Raw genomic sequence first — 13,380 nt, 5'->3', positions numbered from 1 at the left:
ATCATTTTTAGATAATTGCATTAACCATGCCCCACTGAACAAATAAAAAATGGAAATGATAAACAAACACGCAAGATAAAGACAGATCTACGCCTGTACCTCCGAATAAAGCCAGATCTATGTCTGTACCTTCCAATAAAGCCAGATCTATGTCTGTACCCTCCAATAAAGCCAGATGGACGTCTGTAACTTCCAATAAAGCCAGACCTAAGCCTGTACCTTCCAGTACACATTCTGACTTAACTCGCGTGTCTAAATCACCGGAACTAAGACGTTGATGGACACGTGACCTCCGCTGTCAACAAGCATTCCTAATCCCGTCTGGCTCTTCTTGAAACAACCCACAAAACTCAAAGAGGCAAAATCGCACAGCGACTGATATCAAGGCAAGACGAGCATTGGAATTAAATAACAGGGTGAAGACGACACAAAGAAGGCCGAGATGCGACAACCGTATCGCCAGACAAGCGACTACTGTAACACCAGACTTTGACAAACGTTAGCTAAAACATGTGACGCCGAAGTCTGTTTTTATTATTATTATTACTATTATTATTATTATTATTATTATTATTATTATTATTATTATTACTATTACTATTATTGGATTTCTTACGAAACCATCGACAGGGTCAGTATTTCATGCGACTAGACTATTCAAACCGGAATAAGTTTACCTTTCAACGAAAACAGTGCAGGTGTGAAAATAAATCATCTTTGGATATCTCAGAAGAGAGAGAGAGAGAGAGAGAGAGAGAAACCTGTAAACCCTGTTAAAGTGTAGTCATCATTATCATATAATCGAACGATAACTTGAGAGAGAGAGAGAGAGAGAGAGAGAGAGAGAGAGAGAGAGAGAGAGAGAGAGAGAGAGAGAGAGAGAGAGAGAGAGAGATTCTCACAATCAGCAGCTTTCGTTTATACTAAAAGTAATACATTAAAAGAAAGCCTGTTACGCAGGACATAAGGTCTCGTATGGGCTTGTCATCAGCATCACATAAATGAATGAGAGAGAGAGAGAGAGAGAGAGAGAGAGAGAGAGAGAGAGAGAGAGAGAGATGGGGGGGGGGGGGGGGGGTGGGGGGGGGGGGGGGGGGGGGGGTGGGGGGGGGGGGGGGGGCAAGCATATCACGGACGACAAGCTACAAGTATACTTATATAATATTTAAGTGTAAACGTCTGTCTGGCAGCGTAAGGAGGTCAAGCGTTGCGTGGGTGAGGTCAGTGACCTGACACTCACCTGGCAAGTCTGAGACATGAACGCCACTGTCTGACACCGAGCTGAAGTTAAACTGCGTTTGCTTAACGGACTTTCTATCGTTAAGGGCGGAATTCCTCGATAGATCTCAACACATGGGCTGCTGGAGAGAGAGAGAGAGAGAGAGAGAGAGAGAGAGAGAGAGAGAGAGAGAGAGAGAGAGAGATTTTCATTTCATGATAGTTAATTTAAACATCATAAAATATACGAAGGTGGAATTCGTTGACTTCTAGAGTAGAGAGAGAGAGAGAGAGAGAGAGAGAGAGAGAGAGAGAGAGAGAGAATGCCTATCAGTTTATGATATTTAATCTATATTTATATTTATTCTACTCTTAACATTAATAATAAATACAGGCGCTTTTTATAGTGTCTAACATCAAGGAACGCAAAAAATAACGATGTCAAAATTACCATAATTTGGTGCACAGCCACGAAGAAAGATACTGAAAGCGCACAAGACGACAAAATGAAACGATGTGTACTTGCATGTAATAGAGAGATTCTGAGGAAAACTTACCTTAAGAAAATAAATTGTAAGGTACTTAATACTAGTACACAGATAGATAAAAAAACAATTACCAATATACGCGTTGACTCAAAATTCTAAAACGCTCAGTGAAAGTATCCCATATAACTGTTTTGAAAACAAGGACGGAAGTCACTAACAAAAAATATGAGCTGCTATACTCCAGCATAAAAATTAAACCCATCAAAGAGAATAAAACTTGCACATGAAAATATACAGATACAAACACAAACTCAGCAGAAGTCCTCTTTAGATACTCGTCTGAACTTGAAGAACATATTCAACTATTTTTTTTTTTAAATAAATTTCCCACTCAAAAACTAACATAAAAAAATAACAACAGAAAAAAGAAAGACGAACTCAATGGAAAGGAAAAGTCCCCCTCACTTGCAAAGCATAACTACTTTTCCATATGATAATTGTCCTTTTAACAATGTCAATAAAATATACATACACAAATATAATCCAGGCAAGCAGAGGTCTTGATTAAAATGACTCGGACTTTCGTTAGCTAACGAAGCCTTACCGATGCAAACAGCTTTGGTCCAATGAAGTTGACAACTCACCTGAAAAAAGAGAAAAGAAAGTCAGTTACGTAATCCACTGCCCACAGTCAAGACCCTTTTTTTTTATATTTTTTTCATTAAAAGGTCAGATTTATTACTGTTTTTTTTTCTTTGGTTTATCAGTCATCATATTCAACTGGGTGGTTTTGTAGTGTGGGTTCCGAGTTGCATCCTGCCTCCTTAGGAGTCGATCACTTTTACGATGAGCGCTGTTTCCAGGAGCACACTCTTCTGCATCATCTATTATTATTATTATTATTATTATTATTATTATTATTATTATTATTATTAGCTCCTATTGTAGAAAAAAAGAAGAGAAAAAATGGAAAAATTCAAGTAAATATCAGATAAACAAAAGTCAGTTAACGAATACAAAAATTGAGAAAAGTTTACAAATTAATTAAGGCCGGTAACTAATTCAAGTAAGAATGTGAATGACAAGCCAAATATAAAACATAATTTTTCATGAGGTCGTGCACGAGTTTTTACGCACCAAAACATATGACACATGAATATAAATTCGTGTTGGAGGTGAAAATCTATTATTTTTTTTTTCTTTTTTTCTTTTTTAGCTCTATCACAGTCCTCTAATTCGACTGGGTGGTATTTATAGCGTGGGGTTCCGGGTTGCATCCTGCCTCCTTAGGAGTCCCATCACTTTTCTTACTATGTGCCGCCGTTTCTAGGATCACTCTTTCTGCATGAGTCCTGCAGCTACTTCAGCCTCTAGTTTTTCTAGATTCCTTTTCAGGGATCTTGGGATCATGCCTAGTGCTCCTATGATTATGGGTATAATTTCCACTGGCATATCCCATATCCTTCTTATTTCTATTTTCAGATCTTGATACTTATCCATTTTTCCCTCACTTTCTCTTCAACTCTGGTGTCCCATGGTATTGCGACATCAATGAGTGATACTTCTTGACTTTGTCAATCAACGTCACGTCTGGTCTTGTTGCACGTATCACCCTATCCGTTCTGATACCATAGTCCCTCCAGAGGGATCTTTGCCTGATCGTTTTCTATCACTTCCTCAGGTTGGTGCTCATACCACTTATTACTGCAAGGTAGCTGATGTTTCTTGCACAGGCTCCAGTGGAGGGCTTTTGCCACTGAATCATGCCTCTTTTTGTACTGGTTCTATGCAAGTGGCGGACATTCGCTTGCTATGTGGTTTATGGTTTCATTTTTCGTATTGCACTTCCAGCAACTGAGCACCACAACGACAGTAACCATCAGCCTGAGATTATTATTATTATTATTATTATTATTATTATTATTCATAAAATGAAACCTAGTCATATGGAACAAGCCCACAAGGGCCACTGACCTGAAATTCAAGCTTCCAACAACTATGAAGTTCATTAGGAAGTCAGAAAGAAAAGATCTCACTAAAACGAATAAAAATTAATGAATAAATCCGAAAATAGATAAAAGTGGATTGAAATGCAAAGGGAAAAGGGTTAGGGTATAACAGTAATGCACTGCATCTTCGCTTGAGTTTTCGAAGTTCCAATAGCACATCCCATGTCATCGACTATTCCCCCATAGGGAGTAGTGCCTACACTGCATCTCACAAGGTGCACTGTAGACATTACTTAAGGTTCATTGCAGCGTCCCTTTGGCCCTTAGCTTCAACCGCTTTCATTCCTTTTACAGTATCTCCATTCACATTCTCTTTCTTCATCTTACTTTCCAACCTCTCCCAACTCTTGATTCACAGCGCAATTGCTTTGAGGTTTTCCTCCTGTTACACCTTTCAAACCTTTTACTCTCAATTTCCGTTTCAGCGCTGAATGACCACATGGGTCCTAGTGCTTGGCCTTTGACCTAAATTACATGTTCAATTCTATTCAATTCAATCTATTGTGCGGCTGCGATGTTTCACCTCGCAAGCCCTTCTACTCTTGATTTCCGTTTCATCGCGGAATGACCTCATAGGCTCCAGTGCTTGGCCTTTGGCCTAAATTCTATATTGCATTCCATTCCCGTTAGCGACTACTGCATCATGACTGAAGATGACTGTACGGACGTACCCAGCAAGAGGTCAAGAGCCTTTCGAACGAGATCCTCCCATTGCTACCCAACCTGAAAGAAATACGCCACCTTTCTCAATGGGCCGGTCCGATTCCTCAGCGACTCGTCCCACCGGTAAAGGGAGACCCGTCCCCTCTTCTCGGTTTTCCGCTGGGGATCTGGTTCAACTGGTTCCTCCAAAGGGTGCAGGGATGGGGAAGGGGGGAGGGGCATGGGGAGGGGGGCAGGGGCGAGGGGAAGGGGTTGTGGGTGGAGGGAAGGATGGTTCGGATCCGTTGACACAATAGAACCAGTAATACGAACGGGAAAGACAAATCTTTCCGGGCTGCACACAGACGCATTTTTTCGTACCTGAATAATTATGCATTATATATATATATATATATATATATATATATATATATATATATATATGAATAATTAAGCATTAATATATATCTAATGAAAGGGAGCCCATAAATACGACAAAATATAAAAGTAAATACTATATTTCAGAGACTGCTGTCTTTCCTCTACCTAAAGAGAGACAGCAGTCTCTGAAATATAGTACTTACATTCTATATTTTTTTTGGCGTATTTATAGGCTCCTTTTACTAGATGGAATCTGTTGTAACAGAACATTTATACCAGTCATATATATATATATATATATATATATATATATATATATATATATATATATATATATATATATATATACGTATATATATAATATATATAGTATATATATATATATATATATATATATATATATATATATATATATATAGTATGCATATATATATATATATATATATATATATATATATATATATATAGTATGCATATATATATCATATATATATGTATATGAAAACATATATATATATATATATATATATATATATAATATATATATATATATATATATATATATATATATATATGATATATATGCATATATATATATATATATATATATATATATATATATATATCTATATATCCAAACATACATACTATATATGTGTGTGTGTGTGTGTGTTTGTTTGTGTGTGTGATATCTATATACAATATATAGAGGTGAACGAAAACCTGTTGAAACAACCATTTAATAATGTATTTGGTAGTTAGTCGACTGAATTGCGATATAACCGGAGCGAAGAAGGGTACATAAACAGCAATCCCATTCTAATTCATCGTATGGGACTCGGGGGGGGGGGGGGGGGGGGGGGTATAATACCTCTAGAGCTCATTCCCTCAGACTGAAAAGAGGACTCGCCCCCTCTCTCTCACCTCTCTTCTCTCTCTCTCTCATCACACACACACACACACACACACACACACACACACACACGCACGCAATATGTATATACTTCACACGATGAAAATCCTGACTCGGAGCATCTCTAAGACCTTCATCAAGCGCCACTCGAGGCAGCCATTAGAATCATTAACGGCTGCCAGGCAATGAATCTAACGACGTGATTCTGTTCCCTTTCCATGGATCATTCTCCCTCCCTTTGTTCTCGAAGCGGTGGTGGATTGAGGCGGAGAGAGAGAGCGAGGTGTTCATTCGCTTCATAAATAAGTTTTGTAGTGGCGGACAAAAAGTTCAGGGAGGGAAATGTTTCTATTTTCATACAAAAGGCCTCGCAAGGAAAGCGAGCGCATTTTCCCTTCAGGCGGAGAGTAATGAGACAAACAGGAAAGTGATTCGTGTGATTTATGATAAAATCGTTGAAAGAGCGAAGGAGAATAAAAGGTAAGTACGCTAGAAAAAAAATGAGGGAGAGATTGAAGAAACTTCAGAGCAGAAAGGTCTTTGTAGAAGAAAGAGAATTTTTTTAAATTCTTCATTTTAAAGAGAGAGAGAGAGCGTCCAATCATTATTGCAATAAAGAAAAGGATATAAAACTAAGGTACAGGTGTTTCACGTGGAATTTTATCACAATAAGATCCTCGAACCTTTATCAGGATAAAATTAAATAACTTTCCAAGGGAATTTTCGACCACATCCGTTATTCTTTAACCTCTCTCTCCTTCTCTTCCTCTATATCCAGCAGTGGACAGCGCCACACTACAATCGACTGACATCCACATACGTAATCTTCTACTTATATCAAAGCCGCGAAACTTTCAGAAAACGGGCGAAGATCGCTCCGCCGCTTCCCGGGATCGTACACAGGACCAATTCCGAGAATATCTTGTCAGGCGCCTGTACCGAAGGGGGGAAGGTAGGTGTTGTCGAATGGCATCCCCTCCCCCACAATAATTCTGGAAGTCCAAAACGGAAGAAATATTTTTGAATTTCAGTGCTTACTTGCAACATTATAAGTAAAATTCTGTTACCCAAAGTCAGTACTTTGAATAACATCGAATCGGGTAGAAGCGCATAGGATCCCATACCCAATTTTCTTCCTAATATAACTAAAATAACATTTTCAAGTATTTCATCCTGTATATACCTAAATATGCTATGAGATTTATAGAAGAAAAGGTCCAGTTTGGGGGAAAAGGCCGCCCGCCCCACAGCCCCCCCCCCCCCCCCCCAAAAAAAAAAATAAACTAAAATAAATAAAAACTGGATACAGGCCTGCTTGTGCATCCCACCATCTACACTACCCTACTATCCAGTGTACCCACGAAAGGTCCAATAAGAACCACCTGATCACACTAACGGTGTCGGATATAACGACGGCAATCAATCCAGCCGCCAAGGACACACGGATATGTAGGTCACGAACTGGATAGCGTGTCTGTCGAGGACAATGTGACTGACTGAAGTTTCTAGAACAAATCGACATTTTTACGGCTCCAATACGGTATTTATTTCTTGTTCGAGGTGGATTGTTTGAAAGTTTAAAAATAAGTGTTTATGGAGACTACTGATTATTACGTTCAGGTAACTCTAATTATTTTTAGTTATATATTTAAAGTGAGTAGAACTAGTTACCGATTCGAAATCTACTAGTATTGATTACGAATATTAACGAGCGCAGAGGTCTGTGAGAACTAGCATAAGAATTCCATAGAATCGTTTGTTAATCTATCTTTTTGTATCTAACAATTTATTAAAGTATTTATGTATTTTTCCAAGTTTCTATTTTATCAAATAACGAATCTTGCTTTGCACATTAACGGCATTTTTGGGGTGGGGGGCTGATTCTATTAAAATGTTTAATTACAAAAATCATATTTTTTCCAAGTTTTTCTCTTTTCAAAAGGCGAATCTAGCTTTGCACATGAAACGCCTTTTTTTTTTTTTTTTTTTTTTTTTTGGGGGGGGGGTTCTTTTTTTTTTTTTTTTTTTTTTTTTGGGGGGGGGGTGGGGCCTAGTTCCATTAAAATTTTACACATTAAAAAACTGATAACTAACCTTCATGGAAATCGATGGAAATCGTACATACTTTAATTATCTATCTACCGTAAACATGGCCGCCTTCCCTACTAAAATAAAATAAATAACATTAAAAAAGCGGCCTACCCACTAAAGAATGACCGACAAGACTGTGGTTGAGCCTACAGCAGCTCCAGGAACTCAGCAGGACTGAAGAAAAGGTTCCAGGGAACTGGAAGGCAGCTTCCTGGAAGCAGATCGCATGGTTCCTTTGAAAAGTCTTGACCCAAACAGAGAGGAGAGCAGAAAGACGGGGAGATCAAGCAGAAGCACTTTCATGCATTGGTTTTCTTGCAACCAGCGCAAGGATTTTCTATGAGCAGCTATGATTTTCTTGCAACCAGCATAAATATTTCTACAGTCAACCTTCTCTAGTAAACAGTACAAATAATTTTTTTCAACAATGTATTTTTTTGTAACAGGCATAATTAATTTGTTTTCATAAACAGCAATTTTTTTTATCAATACATGAATACCCAAACAATGCTTTCTTGTAACAATTTTTTTTATAATACTATTGGCGTCATAGGAGGCTGTATTAGTCAGATGATATGAGGCCTCGACTACTACTACTACTACTAATAATAATAATAATAATAATAATAACAGAAATAATAATAATAACCGAACCTTTGTTGAAAATTCAACTACCATAGTACTCACATGCTACGATACCTTCGACACGGTTAACAATGACGTACCATTTCATCGTTAAAAAGAACATGAAAACTGTTTTTTAAAAAATCTACATTACTGCGAATAATAATAATAATAATAATAATAATAATAATAATAATAATAATAATAATAATAATAATAATATAATAATAATAATGCATAATGACAGGAAGACAGCAAAAATGCATCTAAATGCGCTGGTCATTCAAGTTGACACTCGGAACGTGTGAATGTGCATCCACCGAACTTCACAAACAGGAAATGCAGCTTAAGGGAAACCGAATAACGCCGCATTCAACATATGCGTCATCTAACTTTAACGTCAAGGTTACGCAAAATGAGCAAAATTCTGCCACCTTACAACCTTTATCCCATCAGTCATTGGAAGTCACTTTCTTAATAGATTGGGACCATCTCGTATTAAATATATATATACATACACACGTATACACACACACACACATATATATATATATATATATATATATATATAATATAATATATATATAATATATATATATAACTTCTTCTCGTGGCCAGGCCGGCAACGTGACCTCGTTCTGATTCCTCGGGATGCAGGGTCGATTGCTGCTAAAGGACATCAAAATTACTTCATATTTCTTGCATTTGCATCTAAGGCTTTGTAGTGAAAAAAACGGCATCCAAAATGTGTGAAGAATTCAAGTGAGTAAAAGGCCATTGGGGCTGATTGCAATTACAAAGACATGCATACAGCACACACACACACATTACTCATTATACCATTATATATACAATATATTTATATATATATGATATATATTCAATATATATATATATATATATATACACGTATATGTATAGGGTAAATATAAATATACCTATATATATATATATATAATATAATGTGTGTGTGTGCATGTATGTATGATAAATAAAGGTAAAAAAGAGAAGCCACTTTCCTTCGTGGCTTCTACCTTTATTTATATATTCATCGATTTCCAAACAATTGGGTCGATATATCATATATATATAATATATATATATATATATATATATATATATATATACATATAATATATATATAGTAATATATATATATATATATGTATATATATATGTAATTATATGTATATTCATACATACGTACATACCTTAAATCATCTCTCCAAAATATTTCCGAGACCTTAGCCAGCACCCACTGAAAACCTAATACTGGAAAACTGACCTCAATAACATGGACTAAATTAGAAAAAACATACATCTCCTCTAAAAGGCCGCTGGCACCGCTGGTAAGACAGAAAATCCGATCCCTAGGTCCAACATTATTTGAACACTGGAAAGGAAATAAGTCCGTCCGAGTTAAGATACACCCACCGGGCCTCCACAGAGAGAGAAGAGAGAAGAGAGAGAGAGAGGAGAGAGATCTAGAGAGAGAGAGAGAGAGAGAGAGTAGAGGGAGGACTTCCTCCAATTTAGTCCTCGAGACAAATAAAAACACGCGATAAAGAACCACAGAAGATGGTCAAGAAATCTTGGACGAAAAGCAAGAACAGACATAACTGACGAATTATTGCCTGACTTCAGCAACAGACTTAAACCAACGTTCAAAGTTAAAAATATTTCTTGGTGACTCTACACACACACACACACACACACACACACACACACACATCACTATATATATATATATATACATATATATATATAAATATATATATATATATATATATATATATATATATGAAAATATTTTGTGTGTGTGTGTGTTGTGTGTGTGTGTGTGTGTGTGTGTACAAAAATTAAACAAGAATCAATCAAGAAGGAAGAGCATAGATACTTCCTTGGTCTCTGCTAGAATGAATCCAACAGCCGTGTTCGTGAAGACTGACAGGTGGAAGAACTGTCCGTATTAGCATCATGAACAAGATGCACAATGCTCACTGAGGTGCCTCCTGAGCACGATTCCAAGGACCTCTCACCATCCTGTCATTAAACTTTGCATCCCGTACACGAACTTTGTGGCGCTTCTGAAGTCACTAGAGTTAGAGTCACTGTGAATTGGTTTTCATCCCTAATTTGAATTTTGCATCTATATTTGGCGTCAAAAAACTTGTAAAAAAAAAGCTCAGTCAATCAAATGCAGACAAAATTGAAAATAGGCTGTAATTACAGGATTAGCCTGATGGTGTTGGGAAATAACACATGCAATTTCAAACTGTACAACAATGACCATATTTCTTCATAATAAGTGCAAGAAGTTATTACTTCTTCCAACACCCACCCCCCAAAAAAAAGTAAACTATAATATTTTCCACTGGTCATGAAACTACCTTATCACCAAGAAGACAAGTTTTAGGGACTACCACTGAGTCATTACTGACATATGCAGTGAATTATATACTTGACAGTTAGTCGGGTGTGGTTGGTAACAGCCTAGACGGAAGAGAAAATATGAGAAGTCCAGGTGATAGCCTCTTCAGGAGCAACACCATAAAGAGGAAAAATAGTATGCCCGAATAATAATAATAATAATAATAATAATAATAATAATAATAATAATAATAATAATAATAATAATAAATAATAATAATAATAATAATAATAATGTCGCAATACCATGGGACACCAAAGTTGAGAGAAAAAAAGAGAAAAAAATGGATAAGTATCAAGATCTGAAAATAGAAATAGGAAGGATATGGGATATGCCAGTGGAAATGGACAATTGGCCCAATATCATAGGAACACTAGGCACGATCCAAGATCCCTGAAAAGGAATTTGGAAAAACTAGAGGCTGAATTAGCTGCAGGACGACTCATGGCAGAAGCGTGTGATTCTAGAAACGGAGCATATAGTAAGAAAAGTGATGGACTCCTAAGGAGGCAGGATGCAACCCGGAACCCCACACTATAGATACCACGCAGTCTAATTGGAGGACTGTGAAGACCAAAATAAAAAAAGATATAATATAATAATAACAATAATTGCATAGATGTACTGTAATTCCTATGCAGCCACCCTCTAATATGGAACGAATTATCTTATATATTACTTTTTCAATTTTCTTATTACTGGCTTTTCTGGCTCAGCGACACTTCGCAATAATTGGCCAATATTCATATTGGGGATAATGCTGAAAGTGGTATTTTATTTAGAACAGGATTTATTAATGAAAAACTGGTATTATCAGTATACAGGATTTGTTTAAAAGAGGGTCTTCATCCAAAATAATAATAATAATAATAATAATAATAATAATAATAATAATAATAATAATAATAATAATAATAATAATAATAATAATAATAATAAATAAATAATAATAATAATAAATAAATAAATAAATAAAATAAATAAATAAAACAAAAGCAGAAGGCGAGGTCACAAGGACAACCTGGACACCGAACCACATGCCTCGCCTGAGCTCAGGCAAGAACTTGGAAGTCTTCCGATTTGCCAAAAGCGGACAAAGCAAAGTCAATGCTTGACACCCTCTCGTACGCGGCCGCTTGAAGAGGCACGTGGCAATCAAATGCCGCTGTGAAAGAGGAATGAGGGAATGATAACAAACGAGGAATGAGATCAGGAGAGAGAGAGAGAGAGAGAGAGAGAGAGAGAGAGAGAGAGAGACTTCTTGTGCCTTTTTTTAACGAATACAATTACTCGTTTTCTGGTCACATTCTAAATGCTTTCGCTTCTTCCAACATTGGCCATAAAAGGTCATAAAGTTGTCCGTCCCACTGGCCATCAAATATATAGCATTTTTATTATTCAATTTCAATTTGTTCTTTCTATGAATGTCAATTTTACGTGATTTCATGAGTTTCTCCCTTAAGAACTATAGTAGATTCACATCAACCGTGGCATTTGATGTCTAGGCCAGTCCCTTACGGCGCTCCTGATTGGCTGATGATAAGCCAATCACAGGGAAGGAAACTCTGTCTCTCGAGAGAGTTCACATAGGCAGGGTGAATGTTCCACCTCTCCTGAGAGATACTTTTGAAATACGTATCTCTAAAGAGAGATGGAACATACATCCTGCCTATGTGAACACTCTCGAGAGACAGAGTTTCCAGCCCCGTGATTGACTTACCAACAGCCAATCAGGAGCGCCGTAAGGGACTGGTCTAGACTTCAAATGCACGGTTGATGTGAAACTACTATAGCTGGCTATTCAGAAGAACAGAAGTTCTGGGTTGGAGAGAGAGATAGAAAAATGAGAAAATGGATGAACAGTTTGAAGTTATAAGATTTAAGGAAAACACCATGAAACTCACGCTTATCAAAGATATCAAAGAACAGCGTTCAGCTTGTGTAAAAAATATATATTAAAAAGGCCATAAATACAAGGTACTTCCATACTAGTGAAACCGATCCTCCAGTCATACCCGGCGCTGTATCACAGCTGAACCCTCTTAGCTGAAAACTTCTACAAAAACATCAGTTTTTCTTATACCTTAGCAGGAGGTACATTAAACATGTCATATATAATCCCTGTCCAGTTTGTGTCCCATTTATTAATCTTGTCAATGCATGAACCCCTCCAGAAGACCGAATCCCTTCCTGGTTTCGAACACTTATAAAAAAACAAAAAAAAAAAAAAAAAATCATTAACCCATACACTCAATAAGAGTGCATCTGATCAGCTTCTATATTTTTTGTTAACTCACTTGTATTCAAACTCCATAAACCACTTCCAAATTTGCTTCTGACTCTCTCCTGTTACAAATACTTAAAACATTTTACGAGTCGCTAATATTTCATCAGTAAACACCAGTCATACAACAAATTACTCATGAACCCTTCCTTCATCCTGTAACTGCAATTTACTGCAGCACACGCAAAGATATATATATATATATATATAATAATATACCTAGATATATATATCTATATATTATAAATATATATATAGGATAATGTCTCTGTGTGCTGATGAAACACTTGAGACTCGTT

At 36.6% G+C, this 13,380-nt stretch overlaps 1 protein-coding gene across 3 annotated transcripts in view; it reads right to left on the bottom strand.

The window, feature by feature from the left end:
• LOC135222824 (uncharacterized) overlaps positions 1–13,380 on the bottom strand; it is a 273,561-nt gene that overhangs the window by 85,971 nt on the left and 174,210 nt on the right. For all 3 annotated transcript variants that reach the window (XM_064261136.1, XM_064261135.1, XM_064261134.1), the window contains exon 3: positions 2,239–2,350. In XM_064261136.1, the coding sequence (XP_064117206.1) occupies positions 2,239–2,350 (112 nt within the window). The remainder of the gene's footprint in view (positions 1–2,238; positions 2,351–13,380) is intronic.

The sequence above is a fragment of the Macrobrachium nipponense genome, chromosome 8 (genome assembly GCF_015104395.2).
Source record: "Macrobrachium nipponense isolate FS-2020 chromosome 8, ASM1510439v2, whole genome shotgun sequence".
NCBI classification, from domain to species: Eukaryota; Metazoa; Arthropoda; class Malacostraca; order Decapoda; family Palaemonidae; genus Macrobrachium; species Macrobrachium nipponense.
Note: the sequence above shows the minus strand (reverse complement) of the source record. Positions and strands in the feature narration are given on the sequence as shown.